The 26,609-nt window shown below is 37.7% G+C and overlaps 1 protein-coding gene across 1 annotated transcript; it reads right to left on the bottom strand.

Annotated features, from left to right (window-relative positions):
* Positions 1-347: 347 nt before the first annotated feature.
* On the bottom strand, positions 348-25,749 carry LOC129121932 (uncharacterized). The gene is given in 9 exon segments (XM_077188779.1): positions 348-773; positions 2,394-2,453; positions 3,276-3,388; positions 10,507-10,666; positions 10,668-10,851; positions 25,433-25,500; positions 25,502-25,544; positions 25,546-25,679; positions 25,681-25,749. Coding segments are annotated over 9 exon segments (1,257 nt in total).
* Between the last annotated feature and the right edge of the window lie 860 nt (positions 25,750-26,609).

Genomic DNA, 26,609 nt, shown 5'->3' with positions numbered 1-26,609 from the left:
ATTGCTGTGGTGAGTGGCAAGAAGCCTGTAAAACCACAAAGCTGTCAGATACCAAGCTGCTGTTCATACTTTTAAATCTAGGTTCAAGGAGCCCTGATACATTTGCTTTTGTCAGCTGAATAGCACTGTTTGCCCGGCAGCAAAATAACACCTCCTGTGTGGAAAATCATGGGTATTTATTATTCCATAGAGCTCTCAATCTGAGATGCAAAAACCATGAACATAGACAACATCAAACACATTTTCTTTCTCACCCTGTCACATAGGCTTCTCATACACATAGATTTCTCAGGCCAAATTAACTTTATGTAAACATATGCAGCTCCATTCTGCATATTAGAGCTGTTCTAAAATTGATCCTTAAGAGTCCACCTACTAGGAAAAAGTGTTTCTATTGCAGAAGGACAAATAGTCTCTAATCCTGCATATGAATTAAGGGATAGGGTAACTCTGCAGGCTGCAATACAACACCAGCACAGCCGGGGTCTCGTCACTGTCCTGCCAAAGCAGCTCAGGCCATACCAGCACAGCCAGTTTGACCTTCCACATCTCGCCAGCACGGAGAAAATAAAGTCTATTCTGTAAATAAAAGGCCTGTGCTTTGATTGCTTCATTCTTAAGAAAGAACTTAATGATCTTTTCTTATGTTTGTGTGAGACGTTTTTGCAGTTGACATAAATCTCCTCTGTCTGCCTGAGTGATGATTCTTCTCCTCTTCTTTCTCTGCTCTGTATGCCATGAAAATTGGATCTTCCATAACTGTTAGAAGGAGGCTAGAAGAACATTAAAAGGAAGAAAAAGAAAAGAAAAAAAAAAAAAAGAAAAAAAAATGTTGAAGGACTTTTCTCAAAGCAGCTACTGCTTTGAAGAAGCAGAAAAATTTTTCTTCAGATGCTGATTTATTATTCAGAAGTATGAAACCATCAATAAAAATGGGGTTTTGTCTTCTTGTTTTCTGTGAATACATTTCAGATCCAAGTCACATAAAAAAAAGAAGTTGCAGCTTGAATATGCTTCCCAGCTCTCTCACATCTGGCCCCTGATAAAGCACCAGTAAATGCTCCCTTCCCCTCACACACACTTCCCAAGTATTGATGCAGTCTCTCCTATACCCATCTTAAAACATGAATTATTCTGAAGCTATTGACTATGCTAAGAATTAGTCATTTCATTAAGACAACTGAATTTTACAGTGCCTGCGTAAACTGATATGGAGGAAAGGTGGTTTCTGAAGCAAAAGACTGGTCCCTAACCCTGGTCACTCTAGGAAGAGCTTCATCCCAGTACAAACAGTGACCCAACAGTCAGAATGAGAGAAATCTGCTTTATCAGGACACATTGACAGTGACATTGACAGTGGAGCTTGTCACTGGATCATACAGGAGTGAGATCTGAGAGGAGATAGGTGGAAAGGCAGAGTCTCACATCCACTGGGAAAATGGGGTCTCACATCCACCGTGAAACACTCACTTCCCTAAACACACCCCTGATTAAGGGTGTGAAGGGACAAGACAGAAGCAGTGAAATTTCCACTTCTAAACTTCAGGGCCTGAATAGGATTATTAAGGAAAAAAAAAATACTCAGTGTTCCAAAACATAGACTGCTACAATACACACACAAAAAAAAAGGAGATATACTGAAACATCTATCCTAAAGAATTGTAGTGAAGCGGAACTGGAAAAAACAGATAAGACAAAGAGCATCATACAATATGATTTTTTGCCTTAGTTTTACAAATGATGACTTGAGGAAAAAAACAAAGACACAATTAATAAAAAGGCTATTGTTGTGTTGTGTTGGTATGTTCTCTTCCCCCATGTTTTGTGATGGTTCTGCCCTGGTTCTCCCTCCCCTCCCTGCTACTGTCACTTACCCCAGTTCCTCCCCGGTTTCCCTGGAGACCAATGTGTGTTTTTCCAAACCCCTCCCCGGTGCCCTGCCAGTCACTCTCTGCCACCACCTTTTTCTCTGGAAGCTTCTATGAAGGGCCTGGAGTGCCAGGAGCTGAGGCTGCGAGGCAGGAGAGGAGAAGAGTCGGCCTTCTCGAGCGTCCCGGCAAGATGGCCAGCACCGCTTGCAGCCCGGGGGGCACTGTCCCACTCTCGGTCTTTGGGACTGCGCCTAAGGAGGGCTGTCAAACCAAAAGAGGTAATTTGTTAATAACATAGACCAGAGTAGTCTCTAAATGTAGCTGTAAAGCATTAAGGGGTATTCATCAAAAAATAATAAATGGTAGTAATCATATTTTAAAATCGTTAGTTTTTCCTGTCTGTATAGTTTAAGATTAGACTGTAAGATTCAGGGGATATGAAGACTAGACACAGAAGAGAAAGAGGTTAATAAATATACAGGGCAAACCATGAGAAAGCTTCATCTCAACAGGTGACCTTACCCAGATTGGAGTAGAGTACAAAACTTTTGATAAAGCGTCTGTGATCCTCCTCTTCTTTCTGAAGACATACATTTAATCAGAAACATAGTGGAGGAAACTGCACCATACATGATAGTATAGTCTAAAATATCTAATTCTGATATAATGCTGATATTGCTGACTTTCCCATTGAAACCAATAAATACAATAAAAATCCAGGTAGACTTGCAAACTCCAACATGCACGAGATTAGCCCTGTATCATAAAAGCCTGAAAACACCCTTTGGTTTGGGGAAACCCTAATATGTTGCCTGAAATTCCAGCTACATCCTGCATTGTGGTAGCAGAAGGAATACATTTTCTGCTCACTACTTTTGTCCTTTGGAAGAAGAGAGATTCTTGATCAGACCACCAGAGATATTTGGCAGGGAATACAGCAAACTTACATAATGGTTTAAACCATTAATTTGGATCCAGCTGTGAATCTGGAACATTAAATCAGAGGACAAAAAATGTTAGAAGATTTAGAAAACTTGAAGATATCACCTGTCCTCTGTGCACAAAATAGGCATAGCAATGTCTAACTTGATGTTGTTCCTGACAAATCACCCTTAACATGCTGTTTCAGCTAATACCTCAGTAAGCATTTAGCTTACAAGGGAACTTAAGTATGCCATTTGTTTCCCCAGTGTGAAAAAAGGGGGGAAAAAAACCAGTAAATGTTACTTTTTTACAGGCTGTAGAAGTGATAGGTTTTTTCAAGTTTAAAATATTGGTGAGAAAATTAAATTTTTTACGTATACCTTTTTTTTTTTTTGGTTCTGAGGGGGATAGTAGGATGAGCTGTTAACACATCCATCCTTACCTGCTTCAGTATATTATGCAAATCAATTTGTTACTCATTTTTTTGTGATAAGCAGTGGTGGTGCAGAAGATCAGTAAGAAATCTAACACCAAAACAGCAGCAGAAATCCTTTCAGCTAGGTAGGTAATAAACCATTTGTGATCCCAAGCTGCTAAAATATGATTTCAATAAATAGAATTGGTAATTTGTAAAAATATAAATCAGCATGAACTTTTTGTTACAAACTAAGCTGAAAAATCAATGATTATATAAAGACATTATTCCATGACAGCTCATGTCAATATTCAGACTTTACAGCAATTTCCTCATTTCTAAAAAGCCTTTGTTATGCTGAAGCAGCTCTTAACAAAGTTGTGACTCGGATGACCAAAGGTGAGTGAACACAGCACAGTGATATGAAAAAAAAATAGCTATACTTTGAATAATCCTTTTCTATCTCCTTCCCTCCCCAGTGAGAAAGCAGTTCATACGTAAATTACTCAATATATGGTTAATGAAAGTTCTCAGTCTACTTAAGAGAATGTTCTTGGCTAACAAAAAGCTGTGAGGAGTGGCTGACACCCCAGAGGGTTGTCTGAAAGCTGCCCTACAGAAGGACCCGAGTGGGTTGGAGAGATGGGCACAGAACTGTCTGGAATTCAGTGAGGGCAAATGCAGGGTCCTGGAGAGAAATGCACCTGGAGAGAAATAGCTCAACACACCAGTACAGGCTGGGGCTGATGTGCTGGAAAGCAACTCTGCAGAGAAGGACATGGGGGTCTTGGTGGACAACAAGCTGTCCATGAGCCAGAAATGTGATCTTTTGGCCGAGAAGGCCAATGGGATCCTGGGGTGCATTGGGAAGAACATTCCAGCAGGTAAAGGGAGGTGATCCTGCCCCTCTACTCAGCCCTAGTGAGGCCACATTTGGAGTGCTGTGTCCAGCTCTGGACTCCTCAATGCAAGAGAGACATGAAGCTCATGGTGTGGGTCCAGCACAGGGCAACAAAGGAGATCTAGGGGCTGGAGAGTCCCTTTTATGAGGAAAGGCTGGGGAAGCTGGGCCTGTTCAGCCTCGAGAAGGGATGACTGAGAGGGGACATCATCAATGTCATGGCATCACAGAATCAGCTAGGTTGGGAAAAAGCTTTGAGATCATCAAGTCCAACCTGTAAGTCCGTAGGTATCTGAAGGGAGGGTGCCAAGAAAATTAACGAATCCAGGCTTTTCTCAGTGGTGTTAAACAATAGAACCAGAGGCAATGGGCAGAAACTTATGCACAGAAAGATCCCCCTGAATGTGAGGAAGAACTTCTTTACTGTGTGAGTGCCCAAGCACTGGGACAGATTGCTCAGGGAGGCTGTGGAGTTTTCCTCACTGGAGATATTCACAGTGCTGTGCCATGTGCTCCAGGATGACCCTGCATGAGTGGGGAGGTTGAACCAGTTGACCACTGTGGTTTCTTTTAACCTGACCCTGTGGTTCTGTGATTGTAAAGGCTGTCCCATAGGAGACACCAAACAATCATTCAGTATTTCCATGCGCAGCAAGTTATTTGTCAGAGTATCAGGAAGATCATCTCAATGCTCAAGAGATTTTCTGTTCAGTACTGCACGCAATGGTATCGGTTATTTTCTGCTCTAATTAAAAAAAAAAATCTGTTTTTAACAAAAAATTTCACAAAAATTTCTCCTGTTATCATCCACCTTTTTTTAATCACCGAGTATCGATGACGGATATCAGGAAACCTGCCCCATTTGTTCTAGCCTAAGTAAAAAGGCTTTCTTTGAAAACTGCAACCTAGGCAGGAAAAGTTAAAGTTATAGTAACTTTGCTTGAAATGCATTGATTTCTTTGGAATGGAGTCATATCTTCAAATGAAACTAAATAACAACCTGTAATAACTAAAGGTAGAGACAGACAAGAAAATGGCTTCAAGGTATAAGCCGATTTATTCTTATAGTGCTCAAGTCTGTGGTGAGGTAATACTTATTTTTTAGGTGAAAAGCATTGGAGAAAAGAACAGAGGTAATATTATCAAAGTCACACAGGTAATCCACAGCTCAAGCTCTCAGCTATTCACTGGTGAATGGGAGCTAAATTCTGTCTTCAGGTGTACTCTCTCTTTAATGTTCTCCTTACTCTACAATGAAACCACAGCTGCCCTGAAGTGTTTCCATTGGGGTAGACAAGTTATGTGCTTAGTTCACAGGCAAAGGAAAGCAATCAGTGTCACTAATGACAGTAATCCCAGCCAACCAACTGCTGAGCTGTCACCAGATGGCTTTCCTCTCCGGGATCAAAAAGGTTCACATCTTCTTATCTGGCTGTCCTGAATTCCACATGAGACTTGCTCAGGCATGCCTCTTTAGTATTAATGTGTTCATTGAAAAGGATAACAAAAAATACTGATTACAGAAGAGTCTTATCCTTGAATCCAATGCTATTTTACTGGAAAGAACAAAGAAAGAAAATTCTCTCAGAAGTTTACGCTAGTGAAGGTATGTGACACTGTTAGAGAAGGCTGCCTGATAACACAAACCAAGACCTTTTGTCTTATAACCATGTATGAAATCACTCTACTGCAGAATGTTTTCAGCTCATGAGTACTTGAACTGACAGGATGGTTCATATACCTACCTCCAAATTCAGGAAAAATTATAATGTCTTTTTTGACCAGCTGTTATGCTACCCACCAGAGAAAGCTGCTGTCTGTTTCAGGGAGTACTTACAGTAAATCAAACAAACCCCATCCTATAAGTAACAAGGGGAAAAAAAATTAAATATTTTATTTGATTGTCATCAAGGATGGGTGACTCTGGATATAGTTGTGGATTTCAGCAGCATGCCCACCCTTCAGTTTAACTGTTCCAGACTTTTTTTTTTCTGAAGTTTCACCTTCAGTTTTATCAGGTTACGGTTATAATCTCTGAGTTAATGAGTTTGAGAGCTGAGATTATCCACTGTCAATTAAATAAGGATGAGAAAAATCACTAGATTATTTTTCTTTTAACTAACAACAACTGAAAGCCCATGTGCCTTTTCTCATTTGAAGTGAGCAAAACCTCCCTTAGGCATTTGTTTTCTTTAACTACACAAAACCTTTTGTAATTACTGACTTTAACATCCCAGTCAAGATTTTGCAGAAACATGTCAGAGGCTTGTCATGTGTCTCTTTAGTTCTTATGTTCTCAACAAAGGTGTTATGCTGACAGGAGGTTATTAAGTATATTTTCAGCATCAGTACAATTTCTGTCAAGTATTAGTATTTCCCTGCAAGTTTGGGAAATTTTTTTGCAGGACACATTTCAACCTTCAGTGTACTAACTTTGGTTTTGGAGGAGGAAACACTGATGGGCCAGAGAGTTGTCTTAGCAAGAGATTCGAACTGCTCTGTCAAGACCTTCGTGTGTTTTGTCACGTGCCTTGCTGGACTGGCATGTATGATATCCTAACTGGGTATCACTGAAATAGTTTACCCCATTGCTGAAAGGCAGAAATCCAGCACGAATATGCATTCGAGCCCAGGGAATGGTGGTTGGTTGTGTGGAGACCCACAGAGATGGTTTGATACCTCGTATTCATGTTCAATGACTTCATGAAGGAAGAAGGAAGATAATTTCACTCCTATCCTGGTTCTCTTCACCCCTTAGTTCAGTTCTTATTTTCTGTCTGTGTCCCGTGGCCCAGAAGCCCTGCTGTCTCCTTCCAGCTCTCAAGGAATGTATGGTAAACCCCAGTGACGGTACAAGTACTTCCCTGCTTTTCATCTGGATGCTAATGAAGATTACCCTACTGTATTCATCCAGGCTGTAATCTCACCCTGAGTGCTATGTGCAGTTCTGAGCCTCATAAATTTAGAAGTAGGTGGAGGTATTTGAATGTGTCCAGAGGAGGGCAACAAAGCTAGGGAAAGGACTAGTACAACCTGTAATGTAACCCCCTAAACATGCATGTAAATACAACCACTAACCCATTTTTCAGATCTAGTGGGACCACACAAAAACACCTTTCTGTTTTACTTTGCCCAAGAGAACTTGCTACTCTGTTTTCTGCTAAGTGAGAAAAAATTTATTAAATCTCTGAAAACATCTGTGTTTTCAGGAGGGAATAAGTACTTCTCTTTCAGCCCTGCTAATTTTTCATTCTTTTCATATGACATGTCCCATTCTTTCCCAATCATCTACCAAAACAATATGTGGATTGCAAGTCTCCTTCCTTTTTTTCAAAGACTGTCTCAAAGGAAAAAGCGTGGTAAGAAAAGCACGAAAAATGGGTTCAGATGTGGAAATGTGGAATCTGGTATCGTGACTGATCTCCAAATTGAAAGACTTTTTAGAAGGAGAGTTATGGTGAAGAACACATCAGAAATTAATCCAAAATCTCTTGAACACATTGTATAAATATGTAATATTTGGCTGTTTCTGTAAGAGTCATCCAACAAGAACTACACTATTTTACAAATACACTGCTTTAAATGTTACAGATTTTGAGGTCAAAAAATATATGCAGAAGTCCAATTTAACCTGTAAATTCCTGTTTCTGGAAAACAACAGTCACAATATTTAGTGGGATAGAGTGGATAAACTTAGTGATACTGAATTAATCTCATGGTTTAATTTTTGCTAGCATTCAAAAACATTAAATGCAGCTTGCTGACTTTTACTGATACAACTACAAGAAATGTTTTCATGATGGACTTGAATATCTATTCCTTCTTCTCTCCCTTTTTTCTTAACAAGAATTCCATGCTGTTTTCTTTGTAAAAATTCATTCACCTCTAGACAAGAAGCATACTGCTTCTTTCTACCATACCACCTCTCAGAATCAGCAGTTTTTGGACTGCCAGCTCTTCTGAAAATAATCCTGTGCTCTTAATACAGCCTTTCACCTAAGATTCCTGCTCTTCAAAAGTTCTTGAGCTCCTCTCTGCAACAGCTTAAAAAAAAAAAAAAAAAAAAAAAGAGGGGTTCTTATCTCTTTTCTTACTCTCTCAACCTAAAACCTAAACAGCAGCTCTCCTGCTCTCCTCCCACCTTCTAGACTCAGTACTTCAAAATAACTCTGGAACTGGATAAGGCGAGAAGAATCACTTCACCCATGCAGAATCACACCAACAGGCTTAAAGCGTTGGAAGAGTTTGGTAGAAAATCCGAGCTGGAGCGTGGCTTAGCTGTAATGCTAAGCCAAAGAAAATGGCATGACTGAGCTGGTAGAACATACACAAAAAAAAAAATAAAAATTGTGCAGCGAGTTTCTGGCAGCAGTTTGTTTATTCTAGCCACAACTGTTGGATCAAGCAGAGTAAGTCACTCATGAGTTTGTGAGAGTCTTCACTGTCTGTGCCACAGGGTGCAGTGGGAGCTCATGCCTGACCTGCTGTTTCTCTCCACTTACTGTTTTTCCATATCACATCAAAAATATTGATTGTATCTTATGAAAAAGTTCCAAACGTTGAAGAGAAAAAATAGTAAATCCTTGATATTTCACTTTCTTTGAAATTAATGAAGACTTAACAAACTGCACTTAATAATAGAGGGTGAAGGCTTAAAAGGGATACAATGAAGTGTTTTCTGAATCATATTGTACTTCATATTCTTCAATGTTTTCATATTCTTTTCTCCAATAAACAGCCACAACTATGCTACTGTTGCTAGGAATAAAATCAGAAACTGAAGTTGTTTCAAGAGCAAAAGAAGCATGGAAACTAAACTTTCTACTTTTGGAGAAGAAATATTTTGTATAGGTAGAACTGATCATTCTGAAGGTTACTGTATTTTTTGCAACTACATGTTTTCATTTTGGTGTTAGGAGTGCTGCACTTAGGAGTAAGAAGGAAATACTTACATTGTTCCACAAATAAGACATGCTTGATTATATCAATATAGTCAAAATACTGAAATTTGAATGTTTAAAATCGTTAGAGGTGAGGACTTTTTGTCCTGTTTTCTGTATTTTTATCACATTCTGCTCATTTTCATGGATTTTTGTGTCAAGTATTCAAAGTAAAGCAGGTCATCATAGTTTTTTTCCCAAGCATATTCTCCTCTTCTCAATTAACCATATCAGAATTTAAACTGGAGCTTTATTCTGGAGTTTTAGACCATGCCACAGCACTGCCAAACACTCATGTATCACCAGGAACAAGGATAGAGCAATAAAAGCTGGACCAAATGCTGCAACAGAAGAAGGTCTGGGGTGGTGTGAGGATTAGATCTTCAAAATGCATTCTATTTCTATAGAGAAGAAGCAAAACCAAGTCTTCTTTTTTTCTGGATGAGGAGGGAGGGTCATAACAAAAAATAGAAGTAAAGGTGGAATTAAACCCACAGTTGGAGAAATTTCAAGAGTCTCTGTCTTGGGACATGTAGGTCCCATTATAAGCAAGCTGTGACAATAGTAACAGCAAAACCTAGAGAGCTTCTCAGCTCTCCATGAGGAAACCCCTTACCTGAATAAGGTGGAGCCCAGTTTACAAATTTCTACACGACAAATACAACTATGAGTGTGGTCTTTGCCTTTTTTGGAGGACAGGTCTCATCCCCAAGACCCTGCAGTATAATGTGCTGATGGGGAATTCTCCTTGAGCCTTCTCTGGGAGAATGCCCACCTCTTCCTGCAAGCTCAGGCTCCCCTTCCAAAGCATCTCCTTCTTGTAAGACATATGAGAAGCAGCTGAAGGAACTGGGGTTGTTTAGCCTGGAGAAAAGAAGGATCAGAGGAGACCTTATCACTCTCTGCAATCTCCTGAAAAGGCTGTAGCCAGGTGGGGGTTGGTCTCTTTTCCCAGGCATCCATTGACAGGACAAGAGACTCCCTGAAGCTTCACCAGGGGATGTTTTGGTTGGACACCAGAAAAAGGTGGTCAGGCATTGAAACAGTCTGCCCAGGCAGGCAATGAAGCCAATCTCCCTGGAAGTGTTCAAGAAACAATGGGAATGATTTAGTTCACAAGATGGTGCCCAGTCAAAGTTTGGGCTTGATGATCCTGGAGGTCTTTTCCAGTCTGAATAATTCCATGAGTCTGTTCTATTCTGTGATTGTTAGTATCAAACCAGTTTCTCACAAACAGGTCTAAAGTCCTGCAATGAGATCAGACAAGCTTAAACCCAGCTTATTTTTGAGAAAAGATTTATCATTAACTTTGCTATCTTTTACATGCTGCTAATTGGAATGTGGTATTCAAATAAATCCTCACTTGGTACTGAAGAATTATTTTATTTGTTTAAAAGTGCTAATGCCTCAGAAGGTCCTATTTTGAAAACATTTACCATTTTCTCCTGTATTTACCAGCCACAATAAAATTCATCATATAGTTTTTTTTTCTCCCAGCAGCTACACAGAAGTATATCACAAAGTCAGAGGCTGTAATGTATTGAAAGATAATCCTGGAGTTTTCCTGATCAGAGCAATCCACTGGTGTACATTCTTTGAAATCTAAACCAAAAAAAGCTTTGCTTTCCTGATGAGTTGCACAGAATGACAAAATCTACCCAATCTGCTTTAATCCTTTCCCACACCGCTCGCTTCACTGAATCTCCAATTTTATCAGTGCAAGTAAAAGCAACATTTCCTCCTGGCTTGGTAAACATGGGATTATTTTGTTTCTCACACACTTCAAAAGCATCTGTTGAAAAACACAAAACCCAGCAAAAACCTGCTTATAATTAATTCAAGGGAAGTTTAGTATCCACAATTCCATTACAGCAAATATTAATGAAATTGACTTACTGCAGAATGATATTGAAATAATTTGAAATGCTGGAAAATATAATTTTTACTTATCTATGACTTTATTTTTGCGCACGTTTAGACAAAACAGTCTTTATGGAACTCTGAGTCTGTGATGACATGGCAAGAAGTCTATTTCTGTAAACTTTGAGCACATGAATGTTCTGTTAACAGTTTCAGCAAATATTCAGCAGCATAAATCATGGGGCCAATCTAATTAAACTTGGCGTAATCTTGTTCTTCTTTCACACTAGTTATAATAAGAAAAAGGTTTGATGTGACCCTCAGGACATGCTTTAATAAGTTGTGTTAAAAGACATTCCAACCTAAGAGCTGCAATTCTCCCATTCACAAAACTCATATCACCTAAATTAAAAAAAAACAAAAACTTATCTATTCATACACTCTACTTGGGAAAAATCTGTATGGTCTGCCTGCCTGTCTGTGGTATGAAACAAGACTTCCAGAAAAATTCAAGACTTCAACCACACAGAAACGTTAGATATATCTTAAATAATTTTGAATAAAATCCCTTTGAGTTACTGTTTTTATTAATATAATTTACTGTTTTCCACTTAAGAAAGTAAATATTTAAAAGTCTGCCATAGAAAGATTGTCAGTTTCTCTGACATTCAGAGCCACTTGATTTCTAAAGTCAGCTTTGTAATGCCTGTATCCCATCATCTAGGATGAGCACTGTCACCTTGCTGAAGACTTTAATGTTGGAAAAGACTAATGATCACTCTGTTTTTCTTACACCATAAAAGGATCAATCTTTCAAGTTCTTCAATGAGATTTTTTAAATTAGATGTTTTTAAGTGAAAAGCCACTGCGATATATTTTTAATGTGTTTTTCTCTCTCCGTGGCAACAACTGGAAAGTAAGTAGGCTACCTAGGAATAAGTGATTCCTGTAGACAGGATGGAGACTCCATTGTGGGAGTCTATAGCTTCAGAGAGCTTCTCAGTCTCTGTGAAACAGAGAGTGAAAAAGTCTAGCCTGCAATTTTTTATCAATGGAATACAGCACAGAAAAATTACATTCCCTCTGCCTTTGGAGACCTGAAATATGATTAAAATGTTGAAATGTAGAAAGACAAAAGGAACACTGTCTAATGAGTTTACCTAAAATAATTAATGAAGAACTTGAAAATCCATGTAGACTGCAATCAAGGAGATTGAAAGTTAATGACAGCCAAGGACAGAAGAGAGATAAATTCACTAAACCAAACAGAAGGTACAACACAGTGAAGCTAATTAACTCTTTACACAGCTTGCCAAAGACAGCTAAATCTCTATTACTGAAGTTGACTGCAAAGGCTGGATAATCATTTAAGTTATCATGAAAATTCCAGCAAGAATTTACTCTTGAAAGTCTAAGTATTATTAGACTGAATGACTGCTATGATGGGACTCTACACTTATAAAATAAGTGCATTCCCTCAAAATTTACTACATTAAATTGGGTTAAATTTTTTTTATATATACCTTGCAGATACAGATCAGCAGATTCATTCAGATTTGCTAGCAAAGAGGGGTAAATGAAAAAGCAATTAAACCCATCCTCTCCCTGGAACACTGTATTCTTAAAGGTCAGATCCTTTCCTCAGACCACTAACTTCCAGCAACAGCCTGCTTTACAATAGACCACATATTCCTGCCAAAGGAGTCTTGCCCTTCATGGTGCAGTCTTTGCTCTGGTTTTCCACCAGTAGAGCAACCCTTACTGCTGCCCACATTCCCCTCAGGAGCGTTGACATCTCCCCATCTTCTCCTGGGTACATCCCTGCTGTCCTAATTGTTTCATTACAGTGTCACCCTGAACTCCAGGTGTTTCTCCTATGTGAACATGCAATAGAGGGAATTTTGTGTATGATGATGCTGCCACCCACCTCCCAGAGCATTTCCCCCAGGCCCAAATGATAGGACTGTACAACAGCCAGCCTTCTTCCCTGCTGCTTTGCCATATATTTGCTAGAAAATTGTACATTGCACATACGGTCAACTGGGAACAAAGAGATAAAACATTTCCATCAAACAGATGAAAATCCCTTCTGTCTTAAAATTTATTTTGTGTTAAAATTATCCTGTGTTATATTTGCCAAACAACATATCCCAGTTGCTTGATAGTATATAATATTACAACATTGTCATATACTATAACAGGTACATTACAAAGCTAACGTGGCCTTGCAAATTCAGTGAGGATTTTCCATGTAGAAATCTTGATACAACTTTATAACTTGCAAGCATACAAATAATGAATATTACGTTAATAATGAGAACAAGGTACAAACAGCCAAATTAAAATAGAAAGTTTGGAGATTCTTGGCTGCTCTCCATTCTATCATGACCATTTTCAAACACAGACATCATGCCTTTTTTGGTTTCTTTATTTGTTTGCATATATATTTTATTTGAATATGTGCAGCAACATTAATGTATTTTCACTCTTGATGAATAATGTAAATATCTCCCCTTATTACAATATAGTACCCTGAACAATTCATATGATTATATAAGGTACAAACAATGGCAAATCAGGCCTACGTAGTTCTAATTAAATCATCTAAGTACGCTACAGTATTCCAGGCTTTTGTTTTAAGCAATTGTCCCATTTTATTTTGACAGCAGCTTCAGCATAGTTCTTTCATCCTCCTTCTCCTCTGTTCAATCACTTACTTTATTTAGCACCTTTCTAAACACAGTCTCTTTGCTTTCAGCCTGGTATGTGTGGGATGAAAACCTCCCTCTCCCAGAAGCCCTTCTACGGGGAAAAAATCACACCCACACTCCTTCACCCCTGCATGGCTGCGGGTGACACGCCACGTGTGAGCTTTTCAGAAATGTTAAATAAAAATTTATCGTTGCATTTGATAAAAATAGACTCTGCCTTCCTGCTGCTCATGCCAGACACTGCCACTGCTGTCTGCTCTGCCCATGGTCACATCATCTCGCTTCCTGAACAGAAAGTAGGAGGAGGTGGCAGCACTCAGGATAGGTCCATAAGCCTCTCCTTAGAAGGGAAGTGCTCACATGCTTGTTATCCTCCACCAGCCTCTTTGGCAGCATGTTAGCTCATCATATTTTGCCTATGCCTATCTGATATAAGGTATTTAGAGGAGAAAAAACTACAAGATTTCATATTTTTAAAATATGTTCCAATATTTTTCTTGGAAAGCAAATATCAGGAATATAGAAGCATAGAAGAGTGTAAAGGAACTGTCCGATATTTAAAAAATCAAGCAACTAAACTGAAATTCTACAGCAGGGAAATAGTTGAAGTTAAGAAAATCATCTGAAGGAATAATAAAATAATGGTATCATTTCTCCCCATCCCCTCCTACCCTTGCTACAAACACTTCGAAGTCAAAATAACTCTTATGTGAAAGTTTAGTGCCCATTCATTGGTAGAGATTTTCAGACTTTCTCAGTTTTTTCATTTTTGTTTGGTTTGGGGTTTTGTTTTTGTTGTTGTTGTTGTTGTTGTTGTTGTTGCTGTTGTTTTGGCCTCCAATGTTTAGTTGATACTGTTTCTTCAGAGATTCTTTCATTCCCTTAAAAAGTAATGCTCTCTATCAGAAATAACTAATGACCTTAGCAAACTTTTCAAAACTGCAAAGCTATCTCAGCTCTACAGCAGAGAGGTTCCTAGGTGCCACTTGGTTTGCTGAAGCTCCACACAAACAGAGTTTTCTTCTTCTGCTTGTAATAAGCAGTGACAAAAGAAAATAATTGCACACAAAAAGGAGGCTTAAAATTTTAGGAAGACAAACTTTCTCTGGGGCTCTTCTTTTCACCAAGAAAATCAATTTTCAGAAGAGAAAATATTTTGAGTGACCTTTTCACCCTTCCTGAATAGACTAAATAAGGCATTATATTTTGCTCCTAAACTAACGTCTTCTAACTGTATTAGCACATACTACGATTTTGTTAAGTTTCTAAAAACACAGGTCCACCTTTTTTTTTCAGTTTAAATGAGTTACTGAAACCAGTTCTACAATTAGACCAGAAACCAGCAGTACTGCATTTCACTAATAACAGCTGTTCAGATCATGAAAGTTGAAATGAAAGTATTTATACTCCTGTGTCCTTAAAACATACCTTTAAATATATATTAAATGATATTGTGAAAAATTTGGTGATTCTTTTTGTAAACATTGAGCACAAAATTGTAATTCACTTGCCAACTGCAGTTATTTGTATATATTCTATTTTTTTTTATTTTTTCCTGTTGCAAGCTGAACTTTAGTTGCCTAGAATGCAAGGAAAGGGAGAAATCAAAGAGAGGGAGGGAGAAAGTACAGTTCTAATAAGAATGAGAAAATCATTATTTCTTCAGGTACAAACAGTTAGGAACTTACAGCAAGGAGAATTTGGTTGCTGGGGAAGAAGTTAACTGTTAAAATCATATAGAGCACTACGACAAGATTTACCTGCAGAAGGGTCTTGAAGATCTGAGAGGTCAGATTTCCAGACTTTCATCCTGTCCAGGAATTTCATTGGTTCAGGATGAAGAGAACTTTACCAGCAACAGGAGTTCAGTGAGCAGACAGGAGTTGTTAACGCTGGCCACTGTGCTCAGCCTTCACCTACTGTTGATCGGCTGTGCTCTCTCACAGGGGCAAAAGGGAGAGAAATGCTGTGCTGAGACACTGCATGTCACAGCACGTGTGTGTGTGTGTGTGTGTCTGTGTGTCTGTGTGTCTGTGTGTGTGTGTGTGTGCATTTGTGCCCAGCTACTCACACCTGCCACAAGGCTCTTCAGGGCTGTCCAACAGGCAGAGCAGAGGACGGCACAGTTGAAGCCACAGAGAAGAAAACAGGGAGGGGAGAGGGGAAGAGAAGGGGTGTGAAAAATCAGGCTGGATCCTAAGGGTGACCAATGTTTCTCAAGAGTGAAAGCTACAGGTACCAAGGCAAAGGGTACAAAGGTGCCAAGGGCAGGGTACAAACCCAGTCTGCCCAGCCCCAGAAGTGTTATAGGACAGGAGTTGAGCATGGGGACACACTATGGGGAATTTGCTGTCTTACTTCTCAGATTCTTTGAATGGATTGTTTTCTGGGTTGAAAATATACTGGTGAAGAAAGAAATACCTAATTTGTTTCATAATAAGTTTGTTATGCAGCTTGGTACCTGGTAGGAAAACGGAAAAAAATCAATAAATCATCAGTATTTTTTAGTAAAAGTTTTCTTCACATTTCTTTTTGTCCTTATTAAGTTATAAATTATATTCCTGTCTTACAGGCCAGCTGAAAGAGAGGTTCATCATTAGAAATATATGCAGCTGCAGAAGCTTTTGCAGATAGGAACATTTCAGACATTAAATAGTAATCACCTGTTAGTGATTTCCTTTAGAATATTTGGAAGTTTAAATATCTGAATCTGTAACTCCTTTTATCCTCTGCTTTCTATCTGCCTATGTTAATTCAATAAGTTAACTTGTATTTCCCCAAATAAAATATTATTCCATCTGTCCTAGACAAAACTATCTCCTTAACTGTGAACACTTTAAAGCTGTCACTGTAGACTTTCTATTTTCCCATGCAATTCCATCCTGTGATGATTTCCAAATTGCATTATTCTCAAAATTTCATCCATCACATTTACTACGTGGGAAACAAAAAACAAAGTTACAAAACTCTTGGATCTGGATTTAGCTACTGGGTGTCAGAGCAGTTATGTTGGATAATAGAGATAATACCATACTTTATTGAAATTGAATTTCCAAGTGGTGGCTGCAGTGGCATAAAATTATGGAAGAGTTGCTGAGAAGATGAAGTATTTTTGGTTTACGGAGGTAGCAGAATACTTGCCCTCAAAGAAAGTGTTTAACCCATTAGATTCCACTTGTGCCCCCTTGGCATTTCCCTGCTTGTGTAGGCATAACTGGAATGGTCACCCTCGTACCCCGTTTTCTTGTTTTCAAGGTGTTTCCTGTCCATCTAATTGCACACCTTTTGCCTGTCAGCCCAGTCCACTCCTGGCCCACAGTGGGTTGTCATCTCGCTTTCCTGTTGGAGCTCCCCTCACCTGTCTGTTGTCAAGGATGCTTTTCTCCTCTGTCCTCAGGCGGATCCTGTCTCTTTCTAGGATTCCTTGATCAATAAAAGAGCCCATGGTGATAAAAGGCCACTTGTTCTTGACACCAGCCATGCAACTCAGTCCTGGCCCATGGACTTGTCCTTTTCTTCCCAGGACTTTTCCCTTCCTTAGCAGAATGAAGAAGAAGACACCACCTAAGGTGCCTGTGTCCTTGATCACCATGATGTGCTTCAGATCTCTCCTGGGCTGATCTTTGGTGTCCATGAGAAAAAGAAGCAGGGCAAGCCTCAGCAGTCTCACTGCAGCACTCTGGTCTACCCTGGCAGCAGCAAATCTCCCCAGACAGGAGGATGTGCCAGCAGATGAACAGACAAGACGTGAGGGTCATCCCCAAACTATCACAAAACAGATAAAGGTCAGGTCATAGCCATAGCAGCCATCTCACACGTGTTCATCAAAGCAGTGCTCGTATGGAACATAAAAAACACACCTTCTCATTTTATCTTACTTTGGTAAAAGCACAGCAGTCCTCATGGGTACTGAATACTAAAATTTTTTCTTTAACACAGCACATTCCAATGCAAACAAAGTAACCAAGAGTACCTAATAGCATCATTATTCTTAGTAACTAACTGAATGTTCAGAATGTTAAGAATTAAAAGAAGAAAAGAATTAAAAAGAAAAAAAGGAGAAAAAGTAAAAAAACCTCCCCAGAGATGAATAAAAGGATCTGAATGCTCTGATTGCTAGCCAGATAATATTGAAAATGTTATCATGTTTTCTGTTTCCAAAAGACAAATTTTCTCAGGTATGTCAACAGAGAGTTACATACAAGACAAAGGAGATATTTTTCTGCTTCCTTTAGAAGTGGTAAGACCTTAAATGGAGAATGCCTTCATACTATTTCTCTTATTAAAATAAAGTTTTACACAAATGGGAGAAAATTCAGATGAGAACAAGAACTGATTAAATTTAGAATCATGAACTGAGAAGAAAAGCTGAGAGAACTGTGTTTGTTTAGCACAGAGGTATTACAGAAGCATAGAATAATAAATGGCTTGGGTAGGAAAGGACCTTAAAAATGGTTTAATTCCAACCCCCTTGCAGTGGGCAGAGACAAATTCCACTGAACCAAGTAGCTCAGAGCTCCTTCCAGCCTGACATTGAACATTTCCAGAGATGGGACATCCACAATTTCTCTGGGCAAAAAAATGAAGGATGAAGGCTGGTAACATGACACTTTCTTTCTCTTTTTTTTTTTTTTTTTTCAGAGAACAACGATTAATAAAGTCATTATTAGCCAAGAGATATCTAGGTTAGATATAATGGGAAAAAATCTCCTTGTAAGGCTGGTTACATGCTATAGTATGACCTCACAAGAGTTTTATGCATGCATTTCCAACATGGGAATTTCTCAGACACATTAAGGATATGCTTCTCCTGCCTCAGAAGGCATAGATGGATGAGACAAATTTGGAATTGTGGAGTTTTCCACAATTCCATAACTGCTTTTGATCTAAGCTTTTCCTTAGGAAAGGAAGAGGAGATATCTCTTGTACTCCGAACAGGGCTGGCTTGGTTTCTTTCCTTTTAGCGTTTTATAGTGAAGGGGCATCCAATCTTTAGTTCATCATAAAAGATTAAAGGTAAGAGAAGCAGCATTTAACAGGTCAATAATCACAGCAGAAGTGTGAAAAAGGCATCTTCACTTGTCTCCATCTTCTTGCTTTCTAATTAGGTGCTGACAATGTGGCTGACACCGAGTAAGATACAGAGATAATTCTGGCTCTGGGGAGCTCAGCATCTAAGAGCCAAAGAATGAAGGCCCCTCTGGATTAGTTCTTGCTTCCATGTGCTTTAAAAGTCTGATAATTTTTCACTGTAGACCTATGAATCACATTCTAAATTGAGACAGAGATAAATAGAAAGCAAGTTATTTCAGGTGAATAGGGACTTGAAAAAAAGCTATGCAACGTGCTGCTTTTGGCAGGCAGAAGAGCATTAATATAGAAGTAAGTGCTGAGTGGCATGGATATCATCACACTAGCCAAGAATAGAAAAGCTCTGTCTCTGCTATCACAGAAGAGGTTGATCACTCTATTTAAAAATTTGGAGTACTTCATGGTACATCTGGCATTTAAATACTCTATTAATGAACTTCCATTCTTATTCTGAGTTCCTAGCAAAACACATCCCCTGAGAAAATGGTCCGTTTTCACTGATTGACAGAAACAACAATTCACCCACAAATTAAAAAAACAAATCCCCAAACCTGACAATTCCCAATTAAAGAACAGGGAAAAAAAAAAAAAAAAAAAGGGGGGCAGAACCGAACCCATCCCCCAGTCCCCCAAAACCAACAAAAAACCCCAATGAATTATGCAAGTCTGATTAATTCACACTGTGGATATAAAAGCCACTACATCTAAATAATTTTTTCTGATTCTACTCAGAGCATAGCATGGAAATTTTAGAGTCAAACTAACACTATTTTAACACCTAACCAAAATAAAATTCCTGAGAAAAAAAACATAGTTTTCCAAATATATAGAAATTCTTGTTAAAATTAACAGTTCTGAAAAGGCAAACACAAACACAGGACAAAAATATTCCAGGTAATTATAACTTCATCTGTTTTAATGTAAATAAACATGCAACACTGTTCTGCCGTAAAGGACAGTTTTTAATTAGTTTATATATCATATAATTTTTCACTACTGAAGACTTCCAACTTTCTATCTAGATGTGTAGAAAATGCATGGTGCACAGTAGATCAATATCACTTTATGATCTCTCTAATGATGTTTATTATATTTTATTTTATAAGTTAAATTTGTATTGCAAATTTGCTCATCATCCATTTTAAGATTTCTGATCCAATTTTAGCTGATTGAGGTCTGCATCACAAAGATCTTTGCAAATTGTTCAGTCTTTTCTACTTCTGTTAAATTTGAAATAATCAACGTCCCAATTACACTTCAATGAAAACTTTAAAACTTTTAGCTCAGGGCCTACTGCATTTTGAAGCGATGCAGCCTAGAGAGCTAACTATTAATAAGGCCAAGAGGTTCTGGAAGGATGTGTGAAGCACATGAAGCCAGATGAACTTACCAGTACTTCTCAATGCAGCATGAGTCAGAGGATAGTTTGTGGTTGTGTAGGAGGCATTAATGTCGTGGTCTGGAAATGGGAAAATTATTGCACTGAACAGCTGCTGACAAAGAAAATCTTCATGCTTTCAGTAAGGGCAAGGTAGAAAAGGGTAAGATTATCATTATGGGCAATGACAATAGGAAGTTCTAACCAAGCAGTAATGGTACATAATGTATCATCACAGATATGAGAGTGCAAGAGGAAGAAAGTTTTGCGTGGTTTCTGTACAGGGAGCTTAAAATATATCTGTCAAGTTCAACAGAGCCCTGGACCTGGAAGATATTTCGCATGTAAATTATCACTAATTTATTTTGCCAGATTGGGAACAAGACAGGAATACGCTTCAGGTTTGAGAATTCTTAAGTTCTAGATGCACAGATATTGATGGAAATCATATTTTAAACCCAATATTTGTCTGTTGACATCTTAGCTTTTCTGTTTATACGCCCTTATTATAATGCTCCATGAAGTCAAGTACAGCTGAAAAACAACAGACTAAGATCTTTAAGGCAGATATGTAGATGACATGAAAAAACCTGAATTTCCTGGCCAGAATAATTCCTCAAACTCTTTTTCTGTAAATTTATACCTTATTTGTACTTTTTAAAAAACCATCACAGATGAGTGACTTTTGTACTGATGGCTTTAACAGAGCAGAAGGGAACCAAAGGATTAAGGACAGGTCTGGAAAAGGATAAAGTAAATAAATGTATCCATACCTCAAGTGGACAAAGGTAATCAAATACCAGAAACACCAGAAAAAGACAATGCACATCATATAAAGAATAAAGGAAATTTCCCAATACTTCTTCCAACACTTTTATAAATTAAAGTCATTCAATGTTTTCTTTTTATGTTCTAAAGACTGTAGACATATCTTTTCACTGTATACCTTTCTTTGCAAAAGTTAATAGTTTAAAACAAAAGAAAGAAGGATTGCAGGAATTCCTGCTGCTGCTTTGCTGCTGTTAGATACGTGTCTGGCAACTGGTGAAATGTCGCTGTTGTTTAATGTGTTTTGAGTGGTCACCTGGGATGAAAAGTAAAAGATGTACCTCCATACAGCCCTGTCCAATGGACTGTCCCCGTGCACTGCTCTCTTCCATTTGAAATTTTAAAAAAATTAAAGTTTCAACATCTGCAGCTTCAAATACCTTTTCTTCCAGTCAACAAGTGCATGAATTAACATCTCTTCAATGATCAACGATTCCTGTGTGATGTCTTCAATTGTAATGCTTCTTCTCTTAATAGTGACTTCAATCTCTGCGCCTCACATTTTATACTGAACTTGAAATCAGTCTTCAGACATACATCCCTAAGCATTGTACCTAAGAAACTACAGATCACTTTTAAACTGTTCATTAAGAATGATGGAATAAAGATACTGACTATTCTTACATAATCAGTGTATCTTAGAAAATATGTAAAGAATTTTTCTCTGAAAGTAAGTGTTTTGTCTGCTTAGTGCAGGAGGATTTGTGATTGTGACTCATATAATGTGGGAACATTGAAGATAAAAAAAGTCCCTTGAATTCAGTTCTGAAAACTGTTGGATATATGCTCACTCTGCAAGGAGGAAAAAGAAAAGAAAAAAAAAAAGAAGCCTCAGATTCACCCAGCTGGCAAGCATCTTCCTGTGGGATAACTAGAGTGTTCTTTACCCATACATTCATGTGTAAAAGAGGCAGCACGAACTCTCAAGTTCTTCCTTTATGGTGCAGGATTTCAGCACTGCATCCACATGTAAGAATATCCTGTAGCTACATAACCTGTCAAGTTTCTGATATAATATCCTGAATATTATTTCTTTTCTGTCAGTCTGTTCCAGTTACTGCTTCAGTCACTGGGCATAAAGAAAGGATGGATAACATTGTGCAGTCTGCAAGTCTCACCTCTTTCACAAATTCCATAGGAAACCTTCAGCCAAAATTCATGGCAAAAAGGAACAATATATGTCTATGATTTTATTATATATTCTGATAAATCTCCAGGAATAAGTTAAGACCACATCTAGTAAAAACAAAAATAAAAAATCTATCACTAGAATTATTGCATCAAAAAATTTAATATAAGTGGTGATTTATCACCAATTCTAGGGTCTTCCATCTACCAACAAGGAGGACAGTACATCAAGAGATCTCTGTAATGAGAGTTATAGTCACCTGTGTCTCCTAGGATCTCAGGTCCTTATGCCAGTTCAGCCATCATTTTTCTTTTTTTTTTTCCTCACTTTTGTCCTTGATTGAAAAAGAGCTGTGTTCACCCCACCAAGACCATGGTGGGGTGAGTTGTTGTTCTGAGACCAGAGACTGAGCCACAAGAAGAGTCCTAAGGAGAGTTTCTCCAGTACTGTTTTGAAACCTCAGACACTATAAATCTGTTGTGGTCTCTTATTCATTCAATATATCTTTACTCCACATGAAAGAGTGCAACCACCACGGACATTCTTTTTATGAAGACACTTTTACTTTAAAGGAAAATAGAGATATTGTCAAAATACTAAGAAAAACATGCTAAATGGTTTTCAAAAACCTGATTTCTTTCTTCTCTTTCTGCTTTTGTTTTGAAAAGCAAGTCATGATCCCCAACCTTTTTTAATGTCTTGATCTTGTAGTGTCAGGGTTTTGTTACCACGTGAGTTTCTGGATTTAGAGGCACTGCTGTCACCACTGGATACAGCTTGAAATCTTTACTCAGACTCACGCTAAATTTACTCACTTTGTATTAGAACTTTTAAAAACTATACAAAGAACAAGGGAAAGCAGAATCAGACTCCTGAACTCTGTTGATTACCAGGAATGAAGCATTTGATCAACTTGGAACAGATTGAGTGCAGAAACATTCATTGTTTTGCAAGACAGTAAAAGTTAACCCAAGATACTTTATTCAAATTTATGTAAATGCCAGCAGATATGATTGACATGTGAAGAACATTTCACATTTAGTCTAGTTAAGAAGTCTCCATCATGAGCATAATGCCATATGGCATTATTTCATTTATTTCTGCTATTTCCTTTCAATGGAAATTTTGAAAGCCAATCATATATTCTACATCTATAGGCTGCTGTCAGCTTTCATTGAAGTATGCACTGCAGATTCCTCAATGGCATAGTTACCTGCCTAAGTTGTTGCTGGAATGTCTCTGTGTCCAGCAGTAACAGGTCATTATAAATAAATCCTAACAATTTTCAATGCCTTGCTAGCATGCTTTAAATTATAAACCAGGCTTCAGTTTTGATTGACACAAAAACCTTAATAATACCTACTTAACTTCACTGTGCCAATTCACAGAGCAAGCTTAAGTTTCATCTTGAATATATGAAAAAGTTACACACACAGTTGCATGCTTTTTCAGGCACACACTTCACAACTTTAGCTCAGCCAATCTATATTTAAAACTGAAAACATGAATTACAAAGCATTAGATACATGCAAATCACAAGAAAAAGAAATTAGTCCATTAAATTTTTGTTGATTAATTGAAGAAGAAGAAATGGATTTTGCAGTGAGTTGTTTATTTGTCTGGAGAACTGTAGATAAATTAACGCTTTTAGAAAAGTAATGTCTATTGGGAATCAATAATCAACGTATAACTCCAAACAAAAAAACCCACACTGTAATTGGAAAAAAAGTTTAATTACCTATAAAAGGATCATTATTGTATGTTGGCCAGATTTCTTTATTTTCCTTAAAAAGCACTTACTATACCAGGACCCCAATTATTTTTTATGTGAATCTTTTAGAACAAGATTGATACACATTAAAATATGAGACTAACACTCAGCTTTCTCAATACTCTTACTCTGGTGCAGATAAAAAAAAAGACTTTAAAGATGAACATCAATGTCCTAATTTTACAGTTTGGAAGACAAGAAAAAATAGGTATCTGGTGTCAGCAGCAAGCTAAAATACTGTCTGCATGGATATGAATTTTACTGTTTACTTAGTCTCAGCAACATGTTGTCCAGGAGTTAAAATACTTGGTACTGACAAAGGTGCTGGTAAAGTAAGATAAAGTCTGACAGAAAACAGTTCTACTATGACTACTTCATAAATAAATACATTCTATAGACTCTGGTTTTAATAACATATTTAATTTGCTGTGTAGATTAAAGCTGTAATATTTATCTTTGCTGGCAATACACTCCATTTTCCTCAGATCAGATCATGTTTATACGTATCTACCAGGAGCTGAACAGGATTGTTCTCAGAAATCTTGATTCTTTAAATGGAAAAGGATTAATTTCTATTCAAAATCATTGCCTACCTTTGTAGTTGATTTAAATAGACATACTTGAAACATGAGGGGTTTGCTGTTGATTAAGGTTTCATTTTTAGTGTGCTAAAACCAGGAGAGAAATCCCACATGCTGAGAATACTGAAACCTACAGAATAATTTCCAAGAAAACTTACCTCTGCTATTAAATCCACTTTTTGTGTGATTTACAGGGTACTCAAATCTGTAAGGTGATTGCCTAATAGAGGTGCTGGACAGAAGAGGATCATTCCACATGAAGGTGACTGCCTTGTTTCTTGCATCATTTCAGATTAACTCTAGCAGGGGCATCCAGGAACAAACAGCTGGTATCAGTGCTGCCTTGGCCAGAAAAAAGACTACAAGAACTTCCAGACCTCTACTGCATCTAACTTCCAGAATTATATAGAAAATGGACCCATTGTGTGTAAGGGCTTTGCATTGCCAGAAGTCAGGTGGGGTTGAACCAAATAAGAGATGTGTTTTACCTGCCTTTCAAATGCTAGGAACAGAAATTTCCTTTTGATCCTTATTTCCTAGCTGGGAAATACAATCAAATGTTGAATGGCATCTCTTTTCACTCAGGGGAATGGAAAAGAGGAGTATAATTTTTCTACATTGTGACTACCAAATCAACAAAACAGTAAGACCAACTGCTTATTTTTTGAAGGCTATTCTGTCATATGTACATAATGATTCTCCTAAGTTTTCAGTTTTCAGTTGACCCATGTTGATTAGGCATGCATGGAAAATTACTAGAAAAGAGTTCTTTCTCCTCTTAGTCATAGGAGTGAAAGGGAAACCAAATGGGATGAGTGGTTAGGTAATTACAGGGTTTTTGGAAAGTACGTGGACAGCTACACAGAAAATACATGGGCATAGAGAGATCTTTTTCTTCCTTCTTCCCTTTTCCGTTTTTTAAAAAAAATCTCTTAAAGAAAAAGTTGCAATGCCAGATGCTCCCTGAATTGGCATAGATTTCTGTCTTGCATATATCTGAAATTAAAAAAAAAAATGAGATACTTGATGACCTGAGTAGTTTCTATTACCTTTTTCAAAATTCCATCTGGATTAGTTACAATGGAGAAAATGTTGGTTATAATGGAGACCATCATCTTCCAAAGTGCTCTTGATGAAGGGCATTATTTTCAAAATAAATTCTTCTATTGTATTTGTCTTTGATATGTATGCCATAGATTGGATTCAAGACAGCTGTATTTTCTCTAAGAGTTACATTAAGTTTCATCCAGGATGTCTGGATTATCACAGCTCTTTTTTTCTGGATATATGCACTGCCTTTTCACTTTCTCAGTAAGCTTTGCAGATGAATCTGCAAACTATGCTTCCATGTTGGCTAAAGCACACACAGAAATTCAGTTTCAGTATTAACATAACTGAAAATTAGATTCATAGAGAAACCCAGAAAAAACTTTGGTACCATTACAAGCAAAAACACTGCAAAAAAATTTGCTGAAAAAACCCCCAAAACCTACGAATTATTATTACTTTTAATTTGTGAATGTCACTGAACTGTTAAAATTTTTCCAAGCCCCACTATTGAATTTTGATTATATCTGCTGTGATATGATTAAAAAAAAAAAGATGCAAACTAGGAATAAGAAAGCAACCTTACTTCCACAAAGCTGCAGGCCAATAATAAAAAGAACTGTGTAGTCCCTTTCAAAGAATGTGGAATCAGTGACTACAGTGTGACATGATTTTATTCAATCTCTGCACATCTAGTGCCCCCCTGACAGGATATTTTCACTTTTGGAATATGAAAAACACCATGTGCTTCTTACTTTCACATTCTGAGAAACACCAAGTTGGAGGCCTCAGTGCAGTTGCATCAGAAATTTTCTAATTCCCACCAAAATCAATCTCAGAATAAAGTTTTCATTACCAATGAATCTATTGCAATATGCATGGATACTATAATAACTGATGAAGCAGGGATCTTCAGGGTTTATCACCAGAAGAAAACACAAATTTTCCAGGCTATGTATCCAAAATGGACTGGGTTTTTTTTTTCATACACCACAGTTCAACATTTATCTATTCTTCAGGGATTAAAATAATCTAAAGAGAAGATAAGACAGTTTCTATAGGTCATAAATTGGTGACTAGTTATAAAAAGTAACATCTTAAGGTCGGAGGATTTATTTGTGATAATATGTCATGAGGTATTATTTTGGGATCAAAATTATGC

This window comes from Agelaius phoeniceus, chromosome 1 (assembly GCF_051311805.1).
Source record: "Agelaius phoeniceus isolate bAgePho1 chromosome 1, bAgePho1.hap1, whole genome shotgun sequence".
Lineage (NCBI taxonomy): Eukaryota > Metazoa > Chordata > Aves > Passeriformes > Icteridae > Agelaius > Agelaius phoeniceus.
Note: the sequence above shows the minus strand (reverse complement) of the source record. Positions and strands in the feature narration are given on the sequence as shown.